The 27,540-nt window shown below is 45.7% G+C and overlaps 1 protein-coding gene across 6 annotated transcripts; it reads left to right on the top strand.

The window, feature by feature from the left end:
- Positions 1–896: 896 nt before the first annotated feature.
- Positions 897–27,540, top strand: LOC128342015 (zinc finger protein 420-like). Of its 6 annotated transcripts, XM_053288816.1 has the most exons (7): positions 897–3,224; positions 4,293–4,425; positions 4,664–4,752; positions 4,958–5,084; positions 6,048–6,131; positions 6,854–7,615; positions 24,467–27,540. In XM_053288816.1, the coding sequence occupies exons 1-7, from the start codon at positions 2,898–2,900 to the stop codon at positions 26,077–26,079; spliced, it is 3,135 nt and encodes a 1,044-aa protein (XP_053144791.1). In that variant the 5' UTR covers positions 897–2,897; the 3' UTR covers positions 26,080–27,540. The 6 variants fall into 6 exon arrangements, with proteins under 6 accessions (XP_053144791.1, XP_053144790.1, XP_053144788.1 ...); XM_053288815.1 differs by lacking the exons at positions 897–3,224; positions 4,293–4,425; positions 4,664–4,752; ... (1 more) ...; positions 6,048–6,131; positions 6,854–7,615 and adding exons at positions 14,701–14,971; positions 18,672–19,242; positions 20,389–20,521; positions 20,757–20,842; positions 21,276–21,402 and having other exon boundaries at positions 24,035–27,540; XM_053288813.1 differs by lacking the exons at positions 897–3,224; positions 4,293–4,425; positions 4,664–4,752; ... (1 more) ...; positions 6,048–6,131; positions 6,854–7,615 and adding exons at positions 14,701–14,971; positions 18,602–19,242; positions 20,389–20,521; positions 20,757–20,842; positions 21,276–21,402 and having other exon boundaries at positions 24,035–27,540.

The following is a 27,540-nucleotide window of genomic DNA, read 5'->3' as shown; positions in this document are numbered from 1 at the left end:
AATTTTCAAAAATGTAATTTTTCACGTTTTGAAGATAATGAATTACGTTACTGCCCATGTTCCCAAAGCACCAAAATATTTTAATACTTTGTTAAAAAAAAATTAAAAACATATTAAAAATTTTTAACAATCTTAAACATCAGTTTTAAAAAACATTTAAAACATCTTAAACATTATTTTTAATAATCTTAAAACATTTAAAACATCATAAACATTACATTGCTGCAAAAGTCTCTTCAAGGTATGGGCAACTGAGTGGCTACAAATGGGGACTGAGCATGAGCAAGGACACGGAAGTAGTAGCAAGATCTGAGCGGCAGCGGAAAAGATCAGACTAGCGTGTCATCAAACCCTGCTGGAAAGCCTGCTGGGCAGGGCTCGTCGAGGGGCAGGGTAAAGTGATGCTACAGGTGTAGCTGTGGTTGAACTCCAACTCCCATCATCCCCAGCCGCCTCTCTAGGAATCTGGAAGCTCCGATCTCCCTTTCGCCTTTAGAGTGACCCCAGCAAGCCAAGCAAGCGATCGCTCCTCCTTTTCCTCTTGCCAAACGAGGAAGAAGCAGCAGAGAGGGAGGCATTTGGATAGGGGGATTCCTGCAGAAAGAGGGACCGAGGGGGTGGGATGCGTACATCCTGGGGCTCCCCAGTCCCTTGTACGACCGCCGCCCCGCTTTCCTTCCTTGCCCTGCCTTCCCTGGGAGCCAGGCCCCCACGAGCACTTTGCACAGATCGCGGCGGGAACGGCTGATGCTGCAGGTGAGGAATTCAGGGCGGGGGGGGGGGGGCGGAGAGAGGGCAGCTGGGGCACAAAGCAATCCTTGACCCTTTGGGCTCGGGTGAGACGAGGGGAGAGTGGGGCCCTGCCCCACACCCCGACACACCGGCGGCCTCCATCATCCTGGCCGCATGCATGCAAGTCACAAGCACTCCCGCTCCAGCTGCCCGCCCACCGCCCAGCCTGGAGATGGAAGGAGGATGGGTCTGTGAGCAGGGGAGGGGGGTCTCTGAGGTTCCTGGGCATAGAGCCTTATTACAGCCAGAGCCCCCTTGCTATCGTCTCTCCCCCCCCCCCCGATTGTCAAGCATATTCCCTGCGGACTCTAGACTGACTGAATCTTCAGACTACTCTGCTGTTCTCCCCCATTTGTTACCCCTCTTCCCTGGGGGGTACTGCTAGTTCAGTGGTCCACCGCCCCTCACCCCGTTTTTGATACTTCTACTTTTTAATGCTTTCGAAGAAATTCGATTTTGAAGCCATTAAGAACCCCGGTGTCCTTTTTTCCATCTCTTGGTTTCGGTGTGGTGGTTGCCTCTTTCTTTATTTTTAAATTTTCCTTCTGTTTTCAGTCAGTCCCTGCAGTAGTCCTGCCATCACATCAATGGTGGTGGGGTGCGGGCGAGGCATTTACTGTGCTCTAGTATCTCACCCCACTACCTTTCTTTGCAAGAGGGACAACTTTGCTGCCACACATTTTAAAAACAACAACCAGAGTTGTGGGTAACAGTACTCTTTTGGGGTGGCTAATGAGCCCCCTCTCCTGTGCAGCCACCCTCTGGCCCCTACATTAAGTTCATGTCGCCTTTGTCTCCCCTATTCACACAAATGAAGGGAGGAACCTCCAATTACTAAAAAAAAGGGGGGATTTCATTAAAAGGTTATAGATGATGAAACCATAGGAAAGAGAAGAGGAAGTATTTCCCCCCCCAGATTGATCAAATGGTGTGAGCTTCTGAGCTATACAAATCTCTTCCAGCTCAATTTGTTTTTATTAATCAGTTAGAGGGAGGAACTGCTTCTGAGTCAGTGCAGCATGCTGCTCCCACAAGATTCACTGGGTAGACCACTCCCTGGTTACAAGGTGACTGAAGGATGACCTCCCACTAACGATTGGCATTCCCAGCTGGTAATGATTGCTACCACCACCTACTCTCCGTAGGGTTGGGTCCTTTCTCCCCCTCCCATTTGGTATCCACGGCTGGGAAGGGTAGGAGACCCAAACTAGTCACCATCCAACTGGAATCAATAAAGGATTCTCACAGGACAGGAGCAATTGGTGACCCCTGGGCTCCAAGGTCCGTTGGCGTGGTGCTAGGGAACTTCCCTCCCCTTCCCCACAGAGCATTCCAAACTGCTCTTATAAAGTAGAAAGAGGTTTTTTTATTTTTCTCTGAAGCATTCTTGAGAGAAACATAAGAGTTGGTAATAGGAAAAACAAATCAGTTTGTAGGATACACAGGTACACTAGAAACAAAAGCTTCTAAGGAAATGTCTGTCTTTTTCTACCACAGTTTTTTCTCAGATGGCAGTCCTTCCTTAAAGTATTTCTTATACTGCAGCTTTCTCAGTCCAGTCCTCCCAATGAGAACCTTAAGGAGACAGTGTGATTCCAGGCTTTTCTGGCTCTTCTCGCTTCAGCTACCAACAGTCTGAACTTCAAAAGAGAAAGTAGCTTCCCCAAAAGAAGGGAAAACATCTTGCAAATTGGATTGGTCTCAGGCTGGAACTGGCTACCAGTCACAGGGTTCCTGTAGACTTCCAGGTCCTGTTACTCCCTAGCTGCTCACTACAGTGAATTTGTGAAATAATGTGTGTTTGTGTGTGTTGATCTGTGGTTCTCTGTGATTCACAGGATTCTCCTCCCACCCCTTAATTTTTCTCAAGGAGAAACAAGATTTTGCAGGTGAATTAATTGCTTGTTTGGAGAAAACAATAACTTGACAGACTCTTTGGCCATATGAGACTAACTGTTGCACTAAGAAGATCTTCCGGCTTCATTGGAAGTTTCATTTGAGCTCAAAGGGATTTGCAAAGCCCAGTAAGTAATAAATCAGGGAAGGGAGCAGAAAAAGACCCCCAAAGCATCCAGGCTGGGAGTGGCAGGGAATTCTGGGAAAGAATGGTGCAGAAGATTCTTGAAGGAGACCCCACCAGCTCCGATGTTGAACGTCAGAGACTCAGGCAGTTCTGCTACCAGGAGGCTGAAGGACCCAGAGACATTTGCAGCAAACTCCATGCCCATTGTCATCAGTGGCTGAAGCCAAAAAAGCACACCAAAGCTCAGATGCTGGACCTGCTGATCTTGGAGCAGTTCCTGACTGTCCTGCCCCCGGAAATGGAGAGCTGGGTCAGAGAATGCGGAGCAGAGACCAGTTCCCAGGCGGTGGCCTTGGCGGAAGGTTTTCTCCTGAGCCAGGCAGAGGAGAAGAGGCAGGAGGAGCAGCAGGTGAGCATCAGGGCCGTTTTATCCAGGTAGTTTCAGGGGGCTGAGAACTTGTGGGATAATGTCACCAGTTGCCAAGTAGGATTCTCCTGTAAGCAGAGCCAGAGTCCTTTTCTTACTATCCGGCAGACATTTAGGGCTTACCATCAGCCAAGCTTCTGTACTAGCGATGGAAGCCAAACAGAGAGCAAAGAACGTGTGCAGGAGCAATACCACCTTCTCCTCTCCTGCCTCTTTCCTGTCTGGCAGGTTTTACAAGGGGGTCCGTAATGTCCTCCTCTTTTAGTCCTTTTTACTGCCAGTGCTGGATTCCTTCCCCAATCCCCTATTCCTCATGCACCTCCCAAAGCAAGCCAGGGCTGTGAGTGGTCAGCAGGGGTTCCAGGGAAGGAGACCCAAGTCCAAAGTGATTGGGGACTGCTGCCCCCTTGGGCACTGCCTGCCCAGCCCCACTTCACCCTCTGCTGCTGGGAGGAGAGGGCCTCTGGCTCCACTCACCACGGGATCCTCTCCTTCCCTGGAAGTTCAGCATCCCCTCCAAGTGTCTTGTGCTGCCCCAAGGAGGGTCTTCTCAACTGTGGGGCTCCTGCTATGGGATTCTCTTCCCAGAGATGCCAGACTGATGATGTAGTGATTCTCTTTATTGAGCAGGGGGAGAGTCACTGGCCCTATCCACCCCCAGCACAGTACCTCCAGTGACTCTTGCTGGTGTCTATCTGATGTTTCTTATTAGATCGTGAACCCTTTGAGGACAGGGATCCATCTTATTTGCTTGTTATTTCTCTGTGTAAACCGCCCTGAGCCATTTTTGGAAGGGCGGTATAGATATTGAATAAATAATAATAATAATTTTTATATTTTCCCAAGTCATTTAAAACTATCATCTGAGGATATTAATCTTTATCCAGCAACCTGATGGGCACTTTATCTTCTATTGCTTTATGCCTTCTTGTCTTTTTGTTTTTAATTTCTTTGTAAAGTGTGCCCTTAGGGGGGATTATTACAAATGTTGTGTGATACCAATATCATACCAATAAAGGCTTCATCCCTCTTCCCTTCCTCCTCTTTCAGGCACTGGATATGTTAGCCAAAGTGGCCACTGATCCCCTGCAGGCAGAGAAGGCTCCGTCAGACACCAGGCAGAGGCTGCTCTTCAGGGGGATCGTGCGGGAGGAGAAGGGGGATGGAGGAACCACCTCTCTGGGTAAGGATGATTGGGGTGTTTCATCTCGGCCCCCCTCTCTCCTGAAATCCCTGGGTTGCTTTTTCATTCCCTTTAGCTCTCTGTGCAAGAGACACTTTTCTCTAGCGCTCTCTACTGTTTTCAGTAACTTCACACTGAGACTCCAAAAAACATTGTAAGAGACAGACTGATTTCACTCGTGTCACGGAAATGATAATGCCTAACAGCATGAAACACATCTCCTTTCTTTCCCTTACAGGCTGTGAAATGTCCCTGAAGATTCTTTCTAGGCCTTCTTCTCTTGGAAGTGGAGTTGAAGGGGTTGCTGTGCAGTCACTGCAGGATCAGGTAGGAGAAGCATCGTTGGAGGAAGAGGCGGGCCTCACTTCTCTCTGGGCTGGAAAATATTTTTCGCTTTCCCTTTCCTTCACTCAAAGATGCCTCCTTTGAAGACAAAGGTTGCCACAGAAGAAACATTAGAATCTTCAGAAGAAGATCCAGCCATTACCTTTCTTACCTTTCAGGAACAGAAACTGCTTTCTTCATCTTTCAGGGACCCGTGTCCTTTGAGGAGGTGGCTGTGTGTTTCTCAGAGGAGGAGTGGGCTCTGCTGGATCCAGGCCAAAGGGCTCTGTACAGAGAAGTCATGGAGGAGACTTCTGGGCTTCTGGCCTGGCTGGGTAAGGCTCCCTCTTTCCCTTGGCGGATGGATGTGGAAAGCTGGAATTGCTGCTAGTGCTGGTCCGTATCAGTGCATTGTAAGGATGTCATGGAGGATGTCAGCAGCTGGTCCACATTCCTTGGAGATTCCCCTTGGTTAAAGAGAAGAATGAGTTCCAACCTGAGCCTGAAAGGGGTCCTTCCTAGAGATGGCAGTAAAACACTCCCACCCTCCTCTTCCTAATGGGCAGAAGTGTCAGCTCACTTCAGCCCTTAATTGACGGCCCTGTTTCTGCTGCATTTGGTGGTGTCTGACATGGTCCTAGAGGGCACTTCCCTCCCGTTAGGGCTTCCCTGGCCTGTAGTGTGGCTGAGAGAAATATGTGTGGCTTCCTCTACTTGACTCCCTTCATGGAACCTGGTGAGGAAAGAGCATCCAACTCCTGGAAATGGACTGAATCTTCCAGTCCCAGGCACTTGCCCTGACTCTCCCACTCCAAGCTCTGCTGCATATGGGAGGATAGAATCTTAAAGATCCTTTGCCACCCCTTCTTGGTCCTTGGTGTGGCTGTGGTCAGGAGAACTATTTAGCCAGGCTAGGGACATATCAAGCTGGATATACTGAGTCAGACCACTGGTCCATCTAGCTCAGTATTGTCTTTACAGAATGGTAGTGTCTTCTCCGAGGTTGCAGGCAAGAATCTCTCTTAGCCTATCTTGGAGAAGCCGGGGAGGGAACTTGGGACCTTCTGCTCTTCCCAGAGCAGCTCCATCCCCTAAGGGGAATATCTTGCAGTGCTCACACATATAGTCTCCCATTCATATGCAACCAGGGCAGACCCTACTTAGCTAAGGGGACAAGTCATGCTTGCTTCCCCAAGACCGGCTCTTCTCCCAGAGAAGAACAGGCAACAGGCTGACTTGGGCTCTCTGAAGATTTGTTCTAGTTAGAACTGCAAGACTGTTCTGTCTGCTTCTTTCAGTTCCCAAACTTGACTTCATTTCTTGGTCAGAAGACAGAGAAAATCCATTTGTGGGGGTCTCCAAGGAAGAAGAGGGATCAGCAGGTAGATGCTTTGCTGCATGGTGGGAATGTGTGCTCCTGGCAAATCTTTCTTCTGTCTTAATCTCACTCCAGGCGTGGTTCATCCTAACAAGCTGGGAGAGGGGCACCAAAGGGGGTCCAGCTGCCTCTCCTTCTTAGATCTCTGTTTGCTCATCTCTCTCTCATCCCGCCTCACCCTGGCATTTATGAGAGCCACACTGCCTGCAGGCTGGCCATTGGTCAGGAAGAGCTGCGAAGGCTGTTTAATCATTGACCGGCCCTCGCAGCTCTACCTGATGAATGGCCAGCCTGCAGGCAGCACACCTCTTGTGGATGCTGGGGTGGGATGAGATGGAGCTCTGAGAGGGAGCGGCAGCTCTGTCTCCTTTGGGGGTGCCCCACCCCAGCTCTTCAGGATGATTCACTCCTCTCTCATCCACATTAGAGCTGTCAGGGGAGACAGCAAAGGAATAACTGCAGAGATTCCCCCTGTGAGGTAAGGGGGCAGGTTAAAATGATGGGAAAATTGTAACCAATCTGAGGGAAATGCCTTTGCAACACCACATCCTTTGGAGCATGTAGCTGGATTTAATACTAATCAGCTGAGGCTGCTTAGCACACAGCAGGATTTGCCCCTCCCCTGCATCTTTTCCATGGTTTTAACTGCACGGCCATTAATTTGGCTTGTTTTTTGGATTGAGGCTCTGTTCCTCCTTCACCAAAATTCTCTCTTTATTCCTGCAGGTAAACAGAGGAAGAACAGAAAAAAGGAGGAAGCACCGAGAACAAAAACCGAAGGAAAAGAGAAGGAGAAGAAGACGGCAGCTTCTGGAGGGACAGACATCCGTATAATTCCATTTGGAGATAAGTTGAGTAACATTTCACTAATTGGAAATGTCTTAACTAATAAATCACACCTTGGTGCACATCGTGGCATCCGTGCAAGAGTGAAAACATATCAATGCACTATGTGTGGATACGGCTTCAACAATTGGTTAAACTTTTGTGAACACCAGAGAATCCACACAGGGGAGAAACCATGCCTCGAGTCCGGAAAGAGCTTCAGTCACAACAATGCCCTTGTCCACCAGTGTGTCATCAAAGGAGAGGAACCAGCTAAATGCTTCAAGAATGGAAATGGTGTCAGTGCCAGAGATAAGTTTCCTTCCCATCAAAACTGCCCCACAGGAAATAAACTCTATACATGCGCAGAGTGTGGAAAGTGCTACAGTCAGAAGGACAAGCTTTATGACCATCAAAGGATCCACACAGGGGAGAAACCATATGTGTGCTCAGAGTGTGGAAAGTGCTTCAGGCGGAAGGGCAATCTTTCTGCCCATCAAAGAGTCCACACAGGGGAGAAACTGTATACATGCTCAGTGTGTGGAAAGAGCTTCAGGCAGAAAGGCAACCTTTCTGTCCATCAAAGAATCCACACAGGGGAGAAACCGTATACATGCTCAGAGTGTGGAAAGAGCTTCAGCAAGAATTCAAACCTTACCTCCCATTACAGAATCCACACCCGGGAGAAACAGTATACGTTCTCAGAGTGTTGAAAGAGCTTCAGCTACAACTCAAGCCTTGCCTCCCATTACAAAGTCCAAACAGGAGAGAAAACATCTAAATGCTAAGTGTACAGTAAGAGCTTATCTCAGAGGAAAGATATTACTCTTCACTTAAAAAAAAATTCTCCCAGAAAAGAAACAGAGCTTCAGAAGAAAGCTGTCAGGAACCAAACACAACCAGAGATTGAGGAGACCTCTTCCAGTAAGGAGGAAGAACTGGTCTTCAGTTCAGATAGGTCTTCAGGGGTGCAGGACCTATTAGGATGGTCCACCCAAGAAGGCTGCTAGATCCTATAGGATTCCAAGAAGCCTTGGGTGGTTTTAGGGTTGGTTCTTGATGCTCTGGGGGAGTCATAAGAACAACATAAGAACAGCCCTGCTAGATCAGGCACAAGGCCCATCTAGTATAGCATCCTGTTTTACATGGTGGCCCACCAGTGGCTCCCCTGCAACTGGTATTGAGAGGCATCATGCCTCTGAGGCTGGAGATGACCCACAGCCATCAGACTAGTAGCCATTAATAGACCTGTCCTCCGTGAATCTGTCTAAGCCCCTTCTAAAGCCATCCAAGCTGGTGGCTGTCACCACATCTCATGGCAAAGAATACATAGATTAATTATGCACTGTGTGAAAAAGTACTTCCACTTGTTGGTCCTAAAATTCCCAACCTTCAGTTTGATGGGGTGATCCCTGGTTCTAGTGTTGTGAGAGAGGGAGAAAAATTTCTCTCTGTCTACCCTCTACACTCCGTGCATAATTTTATACACTTCGATCATGTCTCCCCGTAGTCACCTCTTTTCCAAGGTAAAGCGCCCCAGATGCTGTAACCTAGTCTCATAAGGAAGGTGCTCCAGGCCCCTGATCATTTTGGTTGCCCTCTTCTGCATGTTTTCTAGTTCTACAATATCTTTCTTAAGATACGGTGATCAAAGCTGTACGCAGTACTCCAAATGTGGCCACACCATAGATTTGTATAAGGGCATTTTTATTTTCAATCCCCCTACTAATGATTCCTAGCATGGAATTAGCTTTTTTCACAGCTGCCACGCACTGAGATGACACTTTCAATGAGCTGTCCACCTTGACCCCAAGATCTCTCTCCTGGTCAGTCACCGACAGCTCAGATCCCATCAGCGTATATGTGAAGTTGGTGTTTTCCCCCCACAATGTGCATCACTTTACACTTGCTTACATTGAACCGAATTTTCCATTTTGTCGCCCAGTCCCCCAGTTTGGAGAGATCCTTTTGGAGTTCCTCACAATCAGTTGTGGATTTCACTACCCTAAATAGTTTAGTGTCATCTGCAAATTTGGCCACTTTGCTGGTCACCCCAACTTCTAGATCGTTTGTGAACAAGTTAAAGAGCAATGGTCCCAGTTACCAATCCCTGGGGGACCCCGCTTCCTACCTACCTCCATTGTGATAACTGTCCACTTATTCCTACTCTCTGTTTCCTGTCCTTCAACCAGTTACCAACCCACACATGAACCTGTCCCCTTATTCCATGACTGCTAAGTTTACTCAAGAGCCTTTGGTGGGGGGAACTTTATCAAAAGCTTTTTGGAAGTCCAAGTATACTGTGTCAACCGGGTCACCTTTATCCCCATGCCTGTTGACACTCTCAAAGAACTCCAAAAGGTTAGTGAGCCAAGACTTTCTCTTGCAGAAGCCATGCTGCTTCTCCTTCAACAAGGCCTGTTCTTCTATATGTTTAACGATTTTTTCTTTAAGTATGCTTTCCATCAATTTACCCAGAACCGAAGTTAAGCTGACCTGCCTGTAATTTCCTGGATCCCTTTTTGAAAATCAGTGTCACATTGGCTACTTTCCAGTCCTCTGGTACAGAGCCTGATTGCAGGGACAAGTTACATATCTTTGCTAGGAGATTGGTAATTTCACATTTGAGTTCCTTCAGAATTCTTGGGTGGATGTCATCTGGTCCTGGCAATTTGTTAATTTTTAGCTTTTCAAGACAGTTTAGAACATCTTCCCTTGTCACCTCAAATTCACCCAGTTCCTCAGCTGCTAAACTTGAAAAACTCAATTCTGGAGAGGGTATATGGTCAGTATCCTCCATCGTGAAGACAGATGCAAAGAACTCATTCAGCGTCTCTACAATCTCCTTATCCTCCTCAATAATCCCTTTCACACCCTCATCATCTAAGGGCCCAATCGCCTGCCTGGCAGGTTTTCTACTTCTGATATATTGAAAGAAGCTTTTGTTATTCCCCTTGACGCTTCTAGCTATATGCTCTTCAAAATCTCTCTTTGCATCCCTTATTATGTCCTTGCATTTCTTTTGCCAGAGTTTCTGTTCCTTTCTGTTCTCTTCATTTGGGCAGGACTTCCATTTTCTGAATGAAGTCTTCTTCCCTTTTAGAGCTTCCCTGACTACGTGTTAGCCACACTGGCATCCTCCTGAACTTGGTGGTACCTTTCCTCCTTCTTGGTATACATTCCAGCTGTGCTTCTAATACTGTGGTTTTAAATGTGTTCCATGCTTTCTGGAGAGATTTAACTTTTCCTTTCAACTTCCTTCTTACCTGTCCCCTCATTTTTGAGAAGTTTCCTCTTCTAAAGTCCAGCACATCTGTGTTGGACTTCCTTGACAATTCTCCACTCGCATATATGCTGAATTGGATCACACTATGGTCACTGCTACCCAATGGTTCTGCAACTCTGACATCTCACACCAGGTCCTGGGCACCACACAGGATTAAATCCAAAGTTGCCATCTCTCTGGTTGGTTCCACGACTAACTGTTGTAAGGCACAGTTATTTAGCACATCTAGAAATTTGGACTCTCTGTCATTATCGAATGTGAATTTACCCAGTCTATGTGTGGGTAGTTGAAGTCACCCACTATTACTGCCTTGCCTCTCTTTGACACCTCTCTTATTTGTTTCTCCAACTCCAGGTCACTCTCAGAGCTTTGATCCGGAGGGTGATAGCATGTCCCTAGTAACACATTTCCTTTCAGTCCTCGTAATGACTTTCAGTCCTTCTATAGAGTTTATATCCAGGAATAATCGTGTCCCACTGGTTCTCACCATTCTGGTGAGTCCTGGAATAGGGAGCTTACTAGGGCAGTAGACACTATTGCCCCTAAGCGCCTTCTCTGTTCGGCCCTAAGAGCCTGCCCTAAGAGCCCTCAGAGATGGATAATTATAGGCCAATCTCCAACCTCCCTTGGGTGGGCAAGGCAATTGAGAGGGTGGTGGCTGATCAACTCCAGACAGTTTTTGATTATACTGATTATCTAGATCCATTTCAAACTGGCTTTACATTAGGCTGTGGGGTGGAGACAGCCTTGATTGGCCTGATTGATGATCTCTACCAAGGAATGAATAGAATGTGACTGTTGGTTCTTTTTGGACCTTTTTGCAGCTTTCAATACTATCGACCATGGTATCCTTCTGAATTGCTTGGAGGATTGGGGAATAGGTGGCACTGCTTTGCAGTGGTTCCGTTCCTTCTGGTAGATTCAAGTTATTAATTTATTATTTTTCTGTGTAAACTGCCCTGAGCCATTTTTGGAAGGGCAGTGTAGAAATTTAATTAATAATAATAGATTCCAGATGGTGTTGCTTGGAGATAGTTGCTCTCTGAAACAAGAGCTATGGTATGGTGTCCCTCAGGGCTCCATCTTGTCACCAATGCTTTTTAACATCTACATGAAACCGCTGGGTGAGATCATCGAGATATTTGGAGCAGGGTGTTATCAATATGCTGAGGACACCCATGACATCATCATCATCAGGAAATGGCATAGGTTCCCTAAATGCCTTCCTACAGGCAGTAATGGACAGGATGAGGGATAATAAATTGAAGCTGAATCCAAGCAAGACTGAGGTACTCATGGTGAGGGGTCATACTTAAAAAATTATTATTATTATTTAAAATATTTATATCCCACTCCTCCAGTACACTACTGTTTGGGGCGTCACACAACAATAAAATAGATACAACATAAAATAAAAGCAATAAAATTAACCAAATTAAGTAAACAAGTTAGAAGGCCGGTTAAAAACCACAATCAGCATTAAGTTTCAATTTAAACATTATTTTAAAAGCTAAAAATTGAGAATTATAAAAACTTAAGAACCTTCCAAATATAACCAAAGATGGAGCATTAAAAAGCCTATTTAAAAATATGTGTGTTACGTTGTTTTTTAAAAACACTGAGGCAGGGAGCATGGCAAAGTTCTTCAAGAAGGGCATTCCAAAGTCAAGGGGCCACAACCGAAAAGCCCCTGTCTAGTTCCTGGCAACCAGATCTCTGTTTGTGGCGGGGCCATGAGCAGAGCCTGAGACGATGAGTGAAGGGCCCTGGCAGGTTCATATGGGCAAATGTGGTCCGACAGGTACTCCAGCCCCAAGCCGTGTAGAGCTTTAAGGGTCAAAACCAGCACCTTGAATCTAGCTCAGAAGCAGACAGGTAACCAGTGAAGCTGCCGCAGGATGGGTGTGATACTCATGAAGCGACTTTCACCCACAAGCATCTTTGCAGTCAGGGACGTGATTGTAGCAGCATTCTGGACCAGCTGAAGCTTCTGAACAGTCTTCAAGGGCAGCCCCGTGTAGAGCGCATTTCAGCAGTCCAATCTGGATATTAGCAACGCATGAGTGACTGAGGTCGGGTCCAGCTTCTCCAAGTAGGGTCGCAGCTGGCATATCAGTGTAGTTGGTAAAAGGTACTTCTGCACACTGCCGCCACCTGCACCTCCAAGGACAACATCTGGTCCAGAAGCACCCCCAAGCTGTGGACTTTGTTCTTCAGAGGGAGTGTGATCCTGTCCAGATTTACCAAGACCTGACTTGCCTCATTACTCGGCTGATCAGTTCTACCAACCCAGAGCACTTCCGTCTTCTCTGGGTTAAGTTTCAGCTTATTTGCCCCCATCCAGTCCAGAACAGCCTCCATGCCCCAGTTCAGCGCATCCACTGCCTCCCTGGTGTCTGCTGACTTAAAAGTTAGGTAGAGCTGCTTATCATCAGCATATTGATTGCACTGCAGCCCACACCCATGGATGACCTCTCCCAGGGATTTCATGTAAATGTTAAACAGCATGGGGGACAGAATAGATCCTTGTGGCACGCCAAAGGGTGGAGCAGTCAACCTTCTGAGTACAACCCTCCACGTTGGAGCGGAGCCTCCATAAAACTGTGCCCCCAAGTCCCAACCCGGAGAGACATCCCAGAAGGATACCATGGTCGATGGTATCAAAACCTGCTGAGAAGTCCAGTTTTAGGTTTTTAATTGCTGTTTAGATTTTTTAAAATTGCTGTAATTTCTGAATGTTTTCAAATTTTTAATTGCTGTTTAGATTTTTTAATTGCTGCAATTTCTGAATGTTTTCAAATTTTTAATTGTTTAAATTTTTTAATTGCTGAAATTTCTGAATGTGTTTGATTTTTTAAATTCTTGTTTTAATAGCTGTTCTTGTTTGTATTTGTTTTTATAAACCTCCTGGAGCCTCTGGAGTATATAAATAAAAATAGACTGATCTCTGCACAACTTGTGGCATCAGGCACGATCTTGCAATGAGCACAGCTCTTGAGTGACAAGCAGAGCTTGCTCTTCCCATGGGAGATCACCCCTCCCCCCCCACCATCTGGACCTCTGGCCTCCCTTAAGACCCGCCCCCCTCTTTGTGAACCCAGGAGGAGCAACAACAACAGAAGATGAGGGCTGAGGTGCATTACCCATGAGGGAGTGCCTGTCTGGATATCCAAGGCTTCACTTCTGATTGGTCTGTTCTGGAGCGGGGGCGGGGAAGCAGTCAAGCAGACGCCAGCAACAGTCACTGGAGGTGGGAGGTGACCTGACTGTGAATTTACCCAGTCTATGTGTGGGTAATTGAAGTCACCCGTTATTACAGCCCTGCCTCTCCTTGATGCCTCCCTAATTTCCTTCTGTAACTCCCAGTCACTGTCAGCATTTTGATCCAAAGGGTGATAGCACATCCCCAGTAGCACGTTCCCTTTCCGGCCTTGTATAGTCACCCACAGGGTTTCTGTGGAGGACTCCAGTCCACCTAGGTTTTCTAGCTTGTTAGATTCTATCCCTTCTTTAACATACAGTGCTACCCCTCCTCCAAGGCTCCCCTCCCTGTCCTTTCTATAGAGTTTATATCCAGGGATAACTGTGTCCCACTGGTTCTCACTATTCTACCATGTTTCTGTTATGCCCACTATATCTATTTCTGTGTTAGTAACCAAGCACTCCAGCTCACCCATCTTGGCTCAGAGGCTTCTGGCATTGGCATATAAGCACCTATACACTGATTCTGTTACCTGGTGTATGCTATCTTTCTAAAACTAAATAATTTTAGTTACTGTTTTTTCAACTGTTTCATTGCCGGCTGTTTTAAAGATTTCTGAATTTATGTAAACCACCTGGGATATGTTTCATAAATCAAATCAATAAATGATAACCACTTCTCCCCCCACCCCATAAGGGAGCAGAGCGGGAAACGACTCTGAAAATTCACAGCTCCTTCCATCTTTTATCCGCCTCTCCAGGAATCTGGAAACTTTGTTCTCCCATATTTATTATTTTATTTATTTATCATTTTTTTTAATACCACCTGATATGTATATCTCTAGGCAGTGTACAAAATTTAAAATATTTAAAAGTCACAAATTAAAATACATGGCCAAAAACCCCCAATAGAATAAAATTATTAAAGCAAGTTTTTAAATTTATTAAAATTAATTCTAATTAAAAAGCTTGAGAGAACAAGAGAGTCTTGAGGTTCTTCCTGTTTATTTAATTTATTAAATTAAACTAAACCCTAACCCCTCCTAAATAATAAATTAACTAGGACTATTTATATACAATATAACTATTTCTATACAATATTTATACCCCACCCCTCCTTTACACTGCTGCTCGGGCCGCCCACAACTCCCTTTAACACTTAGAGAAGGGCTGCCCCTTCGGATGTGGGCGAACTACAACTCCCATCACACACACCCCCGCCAGACGCCTCTCTAGGAATCTGGAAGCTCTGCTCTCCCTTCCACCCTTAGAGTGACAGCCCAGCAAGCAAAGAGGGGAATCGCTCCTCCTTTTCCTCATCCTCGAGCCGGAGCGGAAGCTGCAGAGGGAGGCATTTGCTTTTGGGGGGATTCTTGCAGAAAGAGGGACCGAGGGGAGACTTGGGTATATCCGGGGGCTCTCCAGTCCCTTCCACCACCCCATTTCTTGCCTTGCACTGCCTTCCCTGGGAGCCAGGCCCCCACGGGCGCTTTTTCCACACATCTGATGCTTGGAGGTAGCTGCTGATACTGGTGAGAAAGGTGGGGTGGGGTGGGGTGGGGGTGGCCTGGGGCGTGGCAGGGGAGCGTGGGGTCCTGCCCGCACAGTGAACCCAGGCGGCCTCCCTCTTCTGGGCCGCCTGCACGCTCACAAGCTCGCGTGGCAGCAGGCACCACGAGGGTCAGCCCAGAGATGGCAGGAGGAGGATGGGCCTGCGAGAGGGAAAGGGCGGCTCGAGGCTCCCAGGCACACGCAGGGCCCTATGACTGCTCCTCCACCCCTGCAGCCCGAGCCGAGCTGCCGAGCTCTCATCTGCCACACCACCACCCCCCCGCAAAAGAGAAAGATGAAGCCACCACTCATCTGCAGCAGTGCTGGGGCACTTTCATGTGTGTGTGTGTGTATTTTTCTTGCAGAGGCGAGGGCTGGTTGGTATCTTCCCCGGGGATTCCAGATTGGCTGCATCTTCCGACTACTCTGCTATTCTCAGAGGCGGATTAACGTAGTAGCAAATGTAGCATTTGCTATGGGCCCCACTTTTTGAGGGCCCCACACGCCCGGTTTCCAACGGGGAATTAAAGTTAAAACTTTACCTGTTTTATCTGGTCCATGTTCGATAAAATATCCCTTTTCTGCTAAATGTGCCTTTTAAGAGAAGGCCCAGCACAGCATCTGTCCAGTGGCTGTTGCTGGTGCCTATTAATTTTTCTTTTTAGAGTGTGAGCCCTTTGGAGACAGAGAATCATCGATCCACTCTTTATTTTTCTGTGTATTCCACGTTGAGGATTTTGATTGAAAAAATGGTATATAAATGTTCACTGTTGTTGTAGTAAGTGTGAGTTTGTGACTTGGTCTCCCATACTCCAAAATACAGCAAATGAAAAAATTGAATCACTTTACTATGCAAGTAAATAATTTATGTTTTAATATTTATGTGATTTTTAAAAAAAAATTAGGGCCCCTTTATAACATATGCCACAGGCCCCGCATTAGCTTAATCCAGCCCTGGCTATTCTCCCCCGTATGTTACCCCTTTCCTTCAGGTTCACTGCTAGGTCAGGTTTCCGCTCCCCACACTTCCCTCTTCTCCCATTTTAATAATGCAACCTTTTATAGTCTTGGAAGGAATTCAAAATTTTCTTCGTTTTTGAAGCCATCAAGCACCCAGACATCTTCCTCCTACTTCTTGGTTTGGATTTTTATTTTTTAATTTATTTATTTGGTGGGGTGTGTGTCTTGTTTTTCGTCAGCCCTAATAAGATAGGGTCTCTTTCTTTATTTTCAGATTTCCCTTTAGTTTTTAATCAGTTCTCAATCAGTTTAATCAGTTCTCAATTGGTTTTGCCATCTCATGAATGGAGGGGAGGGGCCGTTATTGTGCACTAGTATCTCACTCCACAATCTTTCTTTGCAGGAGGGACAACTTTCCTTCCATACAGTTTTTTTTTAAGACAAGAGTTGGGAGGTGGGTAACCTCTTTTCAGGGGGTTCTTGAGTTCCCTCCCCTACATTGAGTTCAGTTGCCTTCCCTTCCCCTTTGCACACAAACGGAAAGGGAAGGGAGGAACCTCCATGACAGCAAGGAGAGGAGAGCTGGTCTTGTGGTAGCAAACATGGCTTGTCCCCTTAGCTAAGCAGGGTCTGCCCTGGTTGCATATGAATGGGAGACTAGAAGTGTGAGCTCTGCAGGATATTCTCCTTAGGGGATGGAGCCGCTCTGGGAAAAGCAGAAGGTTCCAAGTTCCCTCCTTGACATCTCCAAGATAGGGCTGAGAGAGATTCCTGCCTGCAACCTTGGAGAAGCTGCTGCCAGTCTGTGAAGACAATACTGAGCTAGACTGACCAATGGTCTGACTCAGTATATGGCAGCTTCCTATGTTCCTATGTTCCAAGTTACCAAAATAGGGGATTTCATTAAAAGACGATGATGAAATCATAGGAAAAGGAAGAGGGAGTGTTTGTCTCTTGACGGATGTATTTGACCATTAAACTGTGTGAACCTTTGAGCTATACAAAACTCTCCCAACTCTTTTTATTTTTTTAATTTGATTTGATTTGTATACTGCCACTCGAAAATGGCTCAGAGCAGTTTATTAATAAATTGGATTGAGGAAATGCGCCTAAGTGTGCTTAGGAGCGTGACCACCCAGACCCACAGGGTAGACCGCTCACTGGTTGCAGGGTGACTGAAGGATCAACTCCGACTAAAGGTACTTACTGGTCCTCCAGGAGCAATCCCATACAGTCGGCTTAATTGTGGGAGAGAGGTAGCATAGAGCGAATCAATTCGCCAACTCATAAAAACCAACACACGAAGTGGATTTTTAAATTATTATTATTTTTACATTTATATCCCACTCTTCCTCCAAGGAGCCCAGAGCGGTGTACTACATTCTTGAGTTTCTCTTTCACAAAAACCCTGTGAAGTAGGTCAGGCTGAGAGAGAAGTGACTGGCCCAGAGTCACCCAGCTAGTTTCATGGCTGAATGGGGATTTGAACTCTGGTCTCCCCGGTCCTAGTCCAGCACTCTAACCACTACACCACGCTGGCTCTTTCACCCCGTACATGAATCGGGCTAAGCTCCAATGCACAACTGAATCGTGTATGGAGTGCTCCCTGTGAATCTGGATGATATGTGAACACACATCTGCCCTTCTGTGGGGGAAGCAAAGTATAATAATTTTAATAATTTTAAAAATTTGTTTTAATCATTATTTTATTCAGTTGTTTTTATTGTCATGTATTTTAATTTGTGACTTTTAAATATTTTAAATTTTGTAAACCGCCTAGAGATGTGCATATCAGGTGTACATATCATAATCATATAAAAATATGATTAAATACATAAATAAAATTGCCATCTGGGAATAGCTCAGGCTGGTAATGATTGCTGCCACCACCTACCCTCCTTTAGGATAGGGTCTTTCCTCCCGCTTTCCTTGGGTATCCTGGGATACCCAAGCCACCCAACATCCGATAGAAATCAATAAAGGATTCTCACAGGACAGGTGCAATTGGTGACCCCGTAGGCTCCAAGGCTCGTTGATGTGGTACTAGGGAACTTCCCTCCCCTTACCCACAGAGCATTCCAAACCATTCTTCGAAAGCAGTTTTTTAATTCTCTGGAGCACTTGATTGCTGAATATGACAAATAAGAATACTAAAATATTTATATACCGCTTTTCAACAAAATGTTCCCCAAACAAATCAGTTTGTAAGATTCACAGGCACACAAGAAACAAGCAACCTAAGGCAATGTCTGTCTAAGAACATTTCCTCCCACTGTGTTTTCTCAGATGGAACTCTTTCCTTAAAGCATTTCTTAAACTGCAGCTTTCTCAGTCCAGCCCTCCCAATGAAAACAGTGGGGAGTGTGATTCCAGCCTTTTCTGCTCCTCTCTCTCTCCAGCTTCCAACAGACTGAACTACAAAACAGAACGTAGCTCCAAACTTAACTGAGCTATTGACCACCCCCCCAAAAGAGGGGGAAATATCTTTCAATTTGGATTGGTCTCAGGCTGGCTACAAGTCACAGGGCTCCTGTAGATTTCCAGGTCCTGTCACCTCCCTAGCTACCCACTACAGTGAAGTTGTAAAATAAATATGTATTGATTGATGGTTCTCTCTGATTCACAAGATTCCTTTTTTCTCTCTTCTCAAGGAGAAGGAAAAATTTGCAGGTAAATCAATTGCTTGTTTGGAGAAAACCATAACTTTTTTTCTCTTCTAAGGAGAAGGAATAATTTGCAGGTAAATCAATTGCTTGTTTGGAGAAAACCATAACTTGAAAGACTCTTTGGCCATATAAGACTAACTGTTGGTCTAAGAAGATTTTCTGGCTGCACTGGAAGTTTCATTTGAGCTCAAGAACAAAAAATGGATTTGCAAAGCCCAGTAAGTAATGGATCAGAGAAAGGAGTAGAAAAAGACCTTCAAAGCATCCAGGCTGGGAGTAGCAGGGAATTCTGGGAAAGAACAGTGCAGAAGGTCTTGGAAGGAGACTCCACCAGCTCCGATGTCGAATGCCCGAGACTCAGGCACTTCCGCTACCAGGAGGCTGAAGGACCCAGAGAAGTTTGCAGCAGACTCCACACCCGTTGCCATCAGCGGCTGAAGCCAAAAAAGCACACCAAAGCTCAGATGCTGGACCTGCTGATCCTGGAGCACTTCCTGACTGCCCTGCCCCCAGAGATGGAGAGCTGGGTCAGAGAGTGCGGAGTGGAGACCAGTTCCCAGGCGGTGGCCCTGGCAGAAGGTTTCCTCCTGAGCCAGGCAGAGGAGAAGAGGCAGGAGGAGCAGCAGGTGAGCAGCAGGGACATTTTATCTAGGTAGTTCCAGGGGGCTGAGAATTGTGCCAAGTAGGATCCTCCTGCAAGCAGAGCCAGAGTTCTTCCCATCCAGCAGGAGTTCATTGTTTACAGCCAGCCAAGCTTCTGTACTAGCGATGGAAGCTACAGAGAGAGCAAAGAACACGTGCAGGAACGACACTATTACTATTATTATTACTATTTCAGTTTCTATACCGCCCCTCCAAAAATGGCTCAGGGCAGTTTACACAGAGAAATAATAAATAAATAAATAAATAAATAAGAAAGATGCTTTTACCAGCTAGGGTCTGGGGGGGTCTGGGATGCCTTCCTCTTCTAGTCCTTTTCACTGCCACGGCTGGATTACTGTTCCAATCCACTAGTCCTCATGCACCTCCCTAAGCAAGCCAGGCCTGCAACTGTGTTGCAGGGGAGGATACTCAAGGGCAAAATTGTTGGGAGTCACTGCCCCCTTGGCCACAGCCTGCCTAGCCCACCTTCAGCCTCTGCTGCTGGGAGGAGAGGGACTCTGGCTCCTCTCACAGTAAGATCCTCTCCCTCCCGGGAAGTTCAGCATCATTTTCTTTTCTTATTATCTTTGTTCTTATTATCTTTGACATATCAAAAAGATTCAAGGTGCACATGCATTTTTGCTATCGTACATTAACTTCAGTGTACCCACACACTGTTCACTTGTAGATTTAAACATCTACAACATCACATTTGAAACTTTCAACATGACATTTCATAACGTCTTCTTAATTTATTAATCCTCCCTTCATTCCATATTCAGAGAATAAAATTATTAAAATTGTGAGCCACTTTTTTAACTTGGAAGTATGCAAAGTCGCATTCAGCTAAACAAACTAAGACACCATTTAAAGATGACACAACCAACAAATAGCAGATTCCTTAATGGGTGGTATATATTGTTTCTCACAAAGAAGTGAAGTATTAAGTATAGATTAAAGCTCTTTGAAATGATGAATGATAAGAACAGTGAAACAAAGCAAATTAATTGATCATCTACAGCTGAACTGTGACTATTTCTTTTGATGTCTTCTCTGAGGGTGATCACATATAATACCAATAAGGGCACACATTCCCTTTCTTCATCTCTCTTGCCTTTCTCCTCTTTCAGGCACTGGATATGTTAGCCAAAGTGGCCACTGATCCCCTGCAGCCAGAGAAGGCTCCATCAGACACCAGGCAGAGGCTGCTCGTCAGGGGGATTGTGCGGGAGGAGAAGGAGGATGGAAGAACCACCTCACTGGGTAAGGATGGTTGGGGAGTATTTCATCTTGGCCTCCTGAAATCCCTGGATTTCTTTTACAACTCCCTTTAACTTGCTGTGTAGGAGATGCTTTTCTCCAGCCTCACTTCTGTTTTCCATAACTTCAGACTGTCACTCCAAACCACATCTTTGAAAACATTGTAGCGACAAATTGATTCCACTCATGTCATTGAAATTAAAAGTTAAAAATCGCATCTCCTTTCTTTCCCTCCCAGGCAGTGAAATGACCCTGGAGATTCCTTCTAGGCCTTCTCCTCTTGGTGGTGGAGTGGACAGGATTTCTGTGCAGTCACTGGATCAGGTAGGAGAAGCATCATTGAAGGAAGAGGCAGGCCTCACCTCTCTCTGGGTGTGAGAAAAGCTCTCTCTTTCCCTTTTCCTTGGATCAAAGATGCCCCCTTGGAAGACAAAAGTTGTCACCGAAGAAACTTTGGAAGATTCTGCAGAGTAACATCCAGCCATTACATTTCTGACAATACCCAGGAGCTTTCCCAGATAGCGGGCTTTACCACAGATTTGAAGTTTCCCCTCCAAAAATAACCAAAATGTGGGTGTTTTTTTTTAATGAATGGAAAACCCAAATCACGTGTGAAATGCTTCCTGATAGCTCGCAGGGCCTCTGGAGTAGATTTGGTCGATATGTGAACACTTACCTCCATTCTGGAGGAGATACGAACTAAAAGCCAGGCATGAAAAACATCCAGATAGAGAAACTGCTTTCTTTTTTCTTTCAGGGACCTGTGTCCTTTGAGGAGGTGGCTGTGTGTTTCTCTGAGGAGGAGTGGGCTTTGCTGGATCCAGGCCAAAGGGCTCTGCATAGGGAAGTCATGGAGGAGACTTCTGGGCATCTGGCCTCGCTGGGTAAGGCTCCCGCTTTCCCTTTTTCCTTTCCCTTTTGATGAAATTAAGAAGACATTATGTTTTTCTTTGCTTCTAAAGCTATTTTTCTTAAAACTGACGTATCAAAAAGATTCAAGGTGCACATGCATTTTTGCTATCGTACATTAACTTCAGTGTACCCACACACTGTTCACTTGTAGATTTAAACATCTACAACATCACATTTGAAACTTTCAACATGACATTTCAAACGTCTTCTTAATTTCATCATCCTCCCTTCATTCCATATTCAGAGAATAAAATTATTAAAATTTTGAGCCACTTTTTTTACTTGGAAGTATGCAAAGTCGCATTCAGCTAAACAAACTAAAACACCATTTAAACATGATACAACTAACAAATAGCAGATTCCTTAATGGGTGGTATATATCGTTTCTCACAAAGAAGTGAAGTATTAAGTATAGATTAAAGCTCTTTGAAATGATGAATGATAAGAACAGTGAAACAAAGCAAATTAATTGATCATCTGCAGCTGAACTGTGACTATTTCTTATGCTGTCATTTTTATTATGATGATTATTACATTTCTGTCCCACTCTTCCTCCAAGGAGCCCAGAGTGGTGTACATGGTTATGTGTATCCTCACAACAACCCTGTGAGGCAAGTTAGGCTGAGAGACACGTGACTGGCCCAGAGTCACCCAGTGAGTTTCACGGCTGAATGGGGATTTGAACTCAGGTCTCCCCAGTCTTAGTCCAACACCTTTTTGTGTTGGAAACTGCATGTAAGCCTTAAGTAGACCATCCTGCAAGCCAGTTCCAAGTATGCAACATTGCTTAAAGAGAGGCAATATTTCTTTTAGGCAAGTACTGTTTAAAAAAACCAACCACGGCATTACAGGATCTTAAAAGCAAGTGTAGGTCCAAACAAGCCTGCACAGGGAGCATGCAAATCTGCAATCTAGTGACCAGTTTGGAATGCTGAAGTTGGATAGGCATCACCAAGCAAGGGGGAGAAAACACACACTCCATGGGTTTAATTTGCTCTAAATAAACGATAAAAAGAATAGATAAATGCAGCTACTATTTATATACCGCTTTTCAGCGAAGTTTCCAAAATTGTTTACATAGAAGAATAAAGAATAAATAAATAAGATGGTTCCCCTGTCCCCAAAGGGCTCATAATCGAAATAAGAAATAGAAGGTAAACACCAGCAACAGACACTGAAGGGATGCTGCGGAGTGGAGCATTTGGAGCCTGACTCCCGGAGCAGCCTGCCAGGATCAAGAGAAGCAGAATTTGGGAGGGACCAGAAGCATAAAACAAGTGGCTGGGGGTAGAGTGGCACTAGTGAAACATATAGTTCTTCTTCATTGTAGTTTTATTTTTTAAAATTATTTTACACGAACTAACAGTGCCTGACTGAGCAAGCTATTGCTCCAAGCACTGCTCAGTCCCTCTTCCCTTGACTCAAGCAACATGAAGACCCGCCCACCCCTGGCAACTCTGATTGACTGCCAGAGCTGTCAGTCAAAATCATGAATTCCGATAGGCTGGCAGGTTGTTCCCAACTCCGCCTACCTTTTGAAAACAAAGGCAAGCCTTCCCGTTGGATGCTGCTTTATTAATAATGCAAACAATGATTGACAGGTACTCAGCTTGTTCAATAAAGCCTAGTACTGTCGCCCACTTTATGTAAGCATTGCCTAGGCAAGCAGCAAGGAAGGACAGGAGGGCAGCACAACCAGAAAGTAGGTTAAATTGGGGGGAGAGGGTACTGCCCACTTTGAGGTGGTGGCCAGAAGTGCCTTTTACCAGCTTCAGCTGATACACCAGCTGCATCCATTTCTTGAGATAAAAAACCTCAGATCAGTGGTACATGTGCTGATAACCTCCAGACAACTACTGCAATGTGTTCTATGTGCGGCTGCCTTGTATATAGTTCAGAAACTGCAGTTGCTTCTGTTGGTTCAGAATGTGGTGGCCAAGCTGGTCTCTGGGTCATATTACTCCAGTACTGAAAGAGCCACACTGGCTGCCGATAGGTTTCCAGGCAAAATACAAGGTGCTGGTTATAACCGATAAATCCTCAACAGCTCAGGCCCTGGATATTTAAGAAAATGTCTTCTTTGCCATGAAACCCACTGCCCATTGAGATCACAAGAAGTGGTTTGTCTGCCGTTGCCAATGGCTCCCCTCTAGGCTACTCAGGGACAGGCCTTCTCTTTTGCTGCCCCGAGGCTTTGGAATGTGCTCCCTGCTGAAATAATAGCCTCCCCACCTCTGACAACTTTTAAAAAGTCCTAAAGATGCATCTGTTCACCTAGGCTTTTAATTAAATATGTTTTAGTAGTTTTAACATTGTTTTAAAATTTTAAATAGTTGTAATGTTTTAACGTTTTAATGTTGTAACTTGTGTTGTTTTATTGTAAACCACCCAGAGATGTACGTTTTGGGCGGTAAACAAACATATTAAATATATATGAATGAATGATCACTCACCAGAGGATAATCACCAGGATAATAATAATCCTGGCAGGATTTGCCCCTCCATTGTATCTTTTCCATGGTTTTAACTGCCATTAATTGGGCTTGTTTCTTGGATTGAGACTTTGTTCCTCCCTCACCAAAATTCTCCTTTTTATTCCTGCAGGTAATCAGAGGAAGAACAGAAATAAAGGGGAAGTATTGAGAAGAAAAACTGAAGAAAAAGAGAAGAAGGAGAAGAAGACTGCAGCATCTGAACGGACAAACCTCCATGCAATTCCAATCAAAGATAAGGCTAGTAACACTCCTCTAAGAGGAAACATTTTAACTAATAAACCACACCGCAGTGCACATGACAGCATCCATACAAGTCTGAAAGCATATCAATGCATAATGTGTGGAAAAAGCTTCAGCAATTGGTTGAACTTTTATGAACACCAAAGAACCCACACAGGAGAGAAAACATGCTTGGAGTGTGGAAAGAGTTTCAGTCATGACAACGCCGGTGTAGTCCACCACTGTGTCTGCAAAGAAGAGAAACCAGAGACATGTTTCAAGTATGGAAAGAGCTTCATTGGTAGAGATAAGCTTCCTTCACATCCAAGAATCCACACAGGAGAGAAACCATATATGTGCTCAGTGTGCAGAAAGAGTTTCAGTCGGAAGGACAATCTTTCTGTCCATCAAAGAATCCACACAGGGGAAAAACCATATGCATGCACAGAGTGTGGAAAGATCTTCAGTCGGAAGGACATTCTTTCTGCCCATCGGAGTATCCACACAGGCAAGAAACCATATTCGTGCTCAGAGTGTGGAAAGAGTTTCATTTGGAAGGGTCAGCTTTCTGTCCATCAAAGAATCCACACAGTTGGGAAACCATATACATGCTCAGAGTGTGGAAAGAGTTTCAGTTGGAAGGGCCAGCTTTCTGCCCATCAAAAAATCCACACAGGAGAGAAACCATATACGTGCTCAGAGTGTGGAAAGAGTTTCAGTTGGAAGGGCCAGCTTTCTGCCCATCAAAGAATCCACACAGGAGAGAAACCATATATGTGCTCAGAGTGTGGGAAGAGTTTCAGTTGGAAGGGCCAACTTTCTGTCCATCAAAGAATCCACACAGGAGAGAAACCATATACATTCTCAGACTGTGGAAAAGGCTTCTATGAGAAGGGCCAGCGTTCTGTCCCTCCAAGAATCCGCACAGGGGAGAAACCATATACGTGCTCAGTGTGCAGAAAGAGTTTCAGCCGGAAGGACCATCTTTCTGTCCATCAAAGAATCCACACTGGGGAGAAACCGTATACTTGCTCAGAATGCGGAAAGTTCTTCAGTCGGAAGGACATTCTTTCTGCCCATCGGAGTATCCACACAGGCGAGAAACCATATACGTGCTCAGAGTGTGGAAGGCGTTTCATTTGGAAGGGCCAGCTTTCTGTCCATCAGAGAATACACACAGGAGAGAAACCGTATATTTGTTCAGAGTGTGGAAAGAGGTTCAATCGAAAGGGTGATCTTTCTGCCCATCAAAGAACCCACACAGTTAGGAAACTTTATATATGCTCAGAGTGTGGAAAGAGTTTCAGTTGGAAGGGCCAGCTTTCTGTCCATCAAAGAATTCACACAGGGGAGAAACCATATAAGTGCTCAGAATGTGGAAAGAGCTTTAGTCGGAAGGAAAATCTTTCTGCCCACCAAAGAACCCACACAGGGGAGAAACCTTATAAGTGCTCAGAGTGTGGAAAGAGCTTTAGCCGGAAGGATCGTCTTTCTGCCCATCAAAGTAACCACACAGGTGAAAAACCATATACATGCTCAGAGTGTGGAAAGAGTTTCAGTTGGAAGGGCCAGCTTTCTGTCCATCAAAGAATCCATACAGGGGAGAAACCATATAAGTGCTCAGAATGTGGAAAGAGCTTCAGCCGGAAGGAAAATCTTTCTGCCCACCAAAGAATCCACACAGGGGAGAAACCATATAAGTGTTCAGAGTGTGGTAAAAGCTTCAGTCGGAAAGATTATCTTTCTGCTCATCAAAGTATCCACACAGGGGAGAAACCATATACATGCTCAGAGTGTGGAAAGAATTTCACTTGGAAGGGCCAGCTTTCTATTCATCAAAGAATCCATATGAGAGAGAAACCACACACACGGACTTCTTCCTTCCCCCTCACCTCCGCCATACAATCGTTCCTTGTGAAGCCTGGTGGGGTCTGATGAATTAAGGGGCCTGTGGGATCTGAATGGAGAAAATCTCCCCTGGAGGGTTGGTGACCACTTTCCTCTAAAGTACACGCTTGTGCTCCAGTTAATTTTTACTACCAAGCACAGACACCACGTGCCCCAGAGAAAAGTGCTAAAGACTCTCCCAACAGCAGCATTGCTGGCAGAGTCTCAGGATCCTGTGCCATTTCCTCCCTGATGCCTCTCAAGAGATGGCAGAAGTGTGTGTACAGCTGGAAGTGGGGGAAGAGAGGCAAGCAGTTCCCTTTGGAGCCCTCCCAAATCACCTCCTGGTAGCATAGGAAGGAGGCAAGTGCATTGTGCTACCATGGGGCAGAGGAAGAGAGGAGAAAGCAATAGCCAGTAGCAGCTAGTGGCCAAAGGACTGGGTGGCCCCTTGCAGCTGAGGTCACTGACAGTGTACTTTGGCCACTTTTGATCTGGGGGAGGGAATGGATTGGGAAACGGAAGCCTGCAGTGGGAGATGGGGACATTAAGAAATGAAACCATCAGTACCAACTCACTCCTCCCTCTAGCTGCTTAATAATGAGACAAGGAAGTGTTAGGTCGTGGGGTGAATGTCGGTACAGGATGCAGAAATACGACTGGGTCACTCAGAGTCCAAGGCTGTGTCAAGGTCTCCCTAGGAGCAGAGACAAGAGATGCCCTGGGACTTTTAGACACAGCAAGCTTTACCACGGGTTTACTGGAAGGCTTTACTGCAAACTTGGAAGTTGTCCCACCAAACTGACACAAATAGTGGATTTTTTAACCACAGGTGTAAATCGGGCTACACTCTAACGTGCAGTGAAGAACCCGAATTGTGAGTGAACTGCTCCCCGATAACTCTCAGGGGCTTTGGGGTAAATCTGGCTGATATGTGAACACACCCCCTCCATTCCAGAGGAGGTGCGAGTTGAATGGCTTTAAAAGCCCTGTTTGAAAAATTTCCTGCTAACTGAACAAAGTGGTGAATCTCTTATATTAAGTGGGGGAGAGGGTGGTCGTGAGGAGAAACTTAAGTATGTAGTACACCGCTCTGGGCTCCTTGGAGGAAGAGCGGGAGATAAAATGGTTTTTTTAAAAAAACAAACCCAAAACTCCTATCAATCCCAGCACAGACTCTTTCCAGTGGCTGTTGCTGGAAGGAGTGTAGTGGAGCAGGGACAAGAAGGTTCAGAGACTTGGAACTCCTGCTGCTGCCGGGCCACCCCCCACCCTTGTCGCCATTGCCGAATCGCACCCACCCATGCACCGGTGCACAATTTTCTGCTGCCCCCACCGCCTCTCCTCCCCCACCTGGTGCTGGGCCTCCTCCTCCCCCCACCTCCTGCAAGATCTCTTTGGAAGTCTCATCCTAAGTCCTCTGGCAGGACTTCTGGCAAGATCACCCGTGTCTCTCAATTGTCTGTCTGGAAAGAGCAGACTGACTTTAGAAATAAAAGATGGCCTTGC

This window comes from Hemicordylus capensis, chromosome 2 (genome assembly GCF_027244095.1).
Source record: "Hemicordylus capensis ecotype Gifberg chromosome 2, rHemCap1.1.pri, whole genome shotgun sequence".
Taxonomy (NCBI): domain Eukaryota; kingdom Metazoa; phylum Chordata; class Lepidosauria; order Squamata; family Cordylidae; genus Hemicordylus; species Hemicordylus capensis.
This window is presented reverse-complemented; position numbering and strand designations above follow the sequence as displayed.

What these genes read in the sequence shown, in the direction of transcription:
- LOC128342015 (XM_053288816.1), top strand. Translation starts at nt 2,898, where the DNA reads ATGGTGCAGAAGATTCTTGAAGGAGACCCCACCAGCTCCGATGTTGAA. An exon ending in AGAGGCAGGAGGAGCAGCAG is followed by an intron (nt 3,225 to 4,292) that starts GTGAGCATCAGG and finishes CTCCTCTTTCAG; the next exon opens with GCACTGGATATGTTAGCCAA. An exon ending in GGAAGAAGAGGGATCAGCAG is followed by an intron (nt 6,132 to 6,853) that starts GTAGATGCTTTG and finishes TTATTCCTGCAG; the next exon opens with GTAAACAGAGGAAGAACAGA.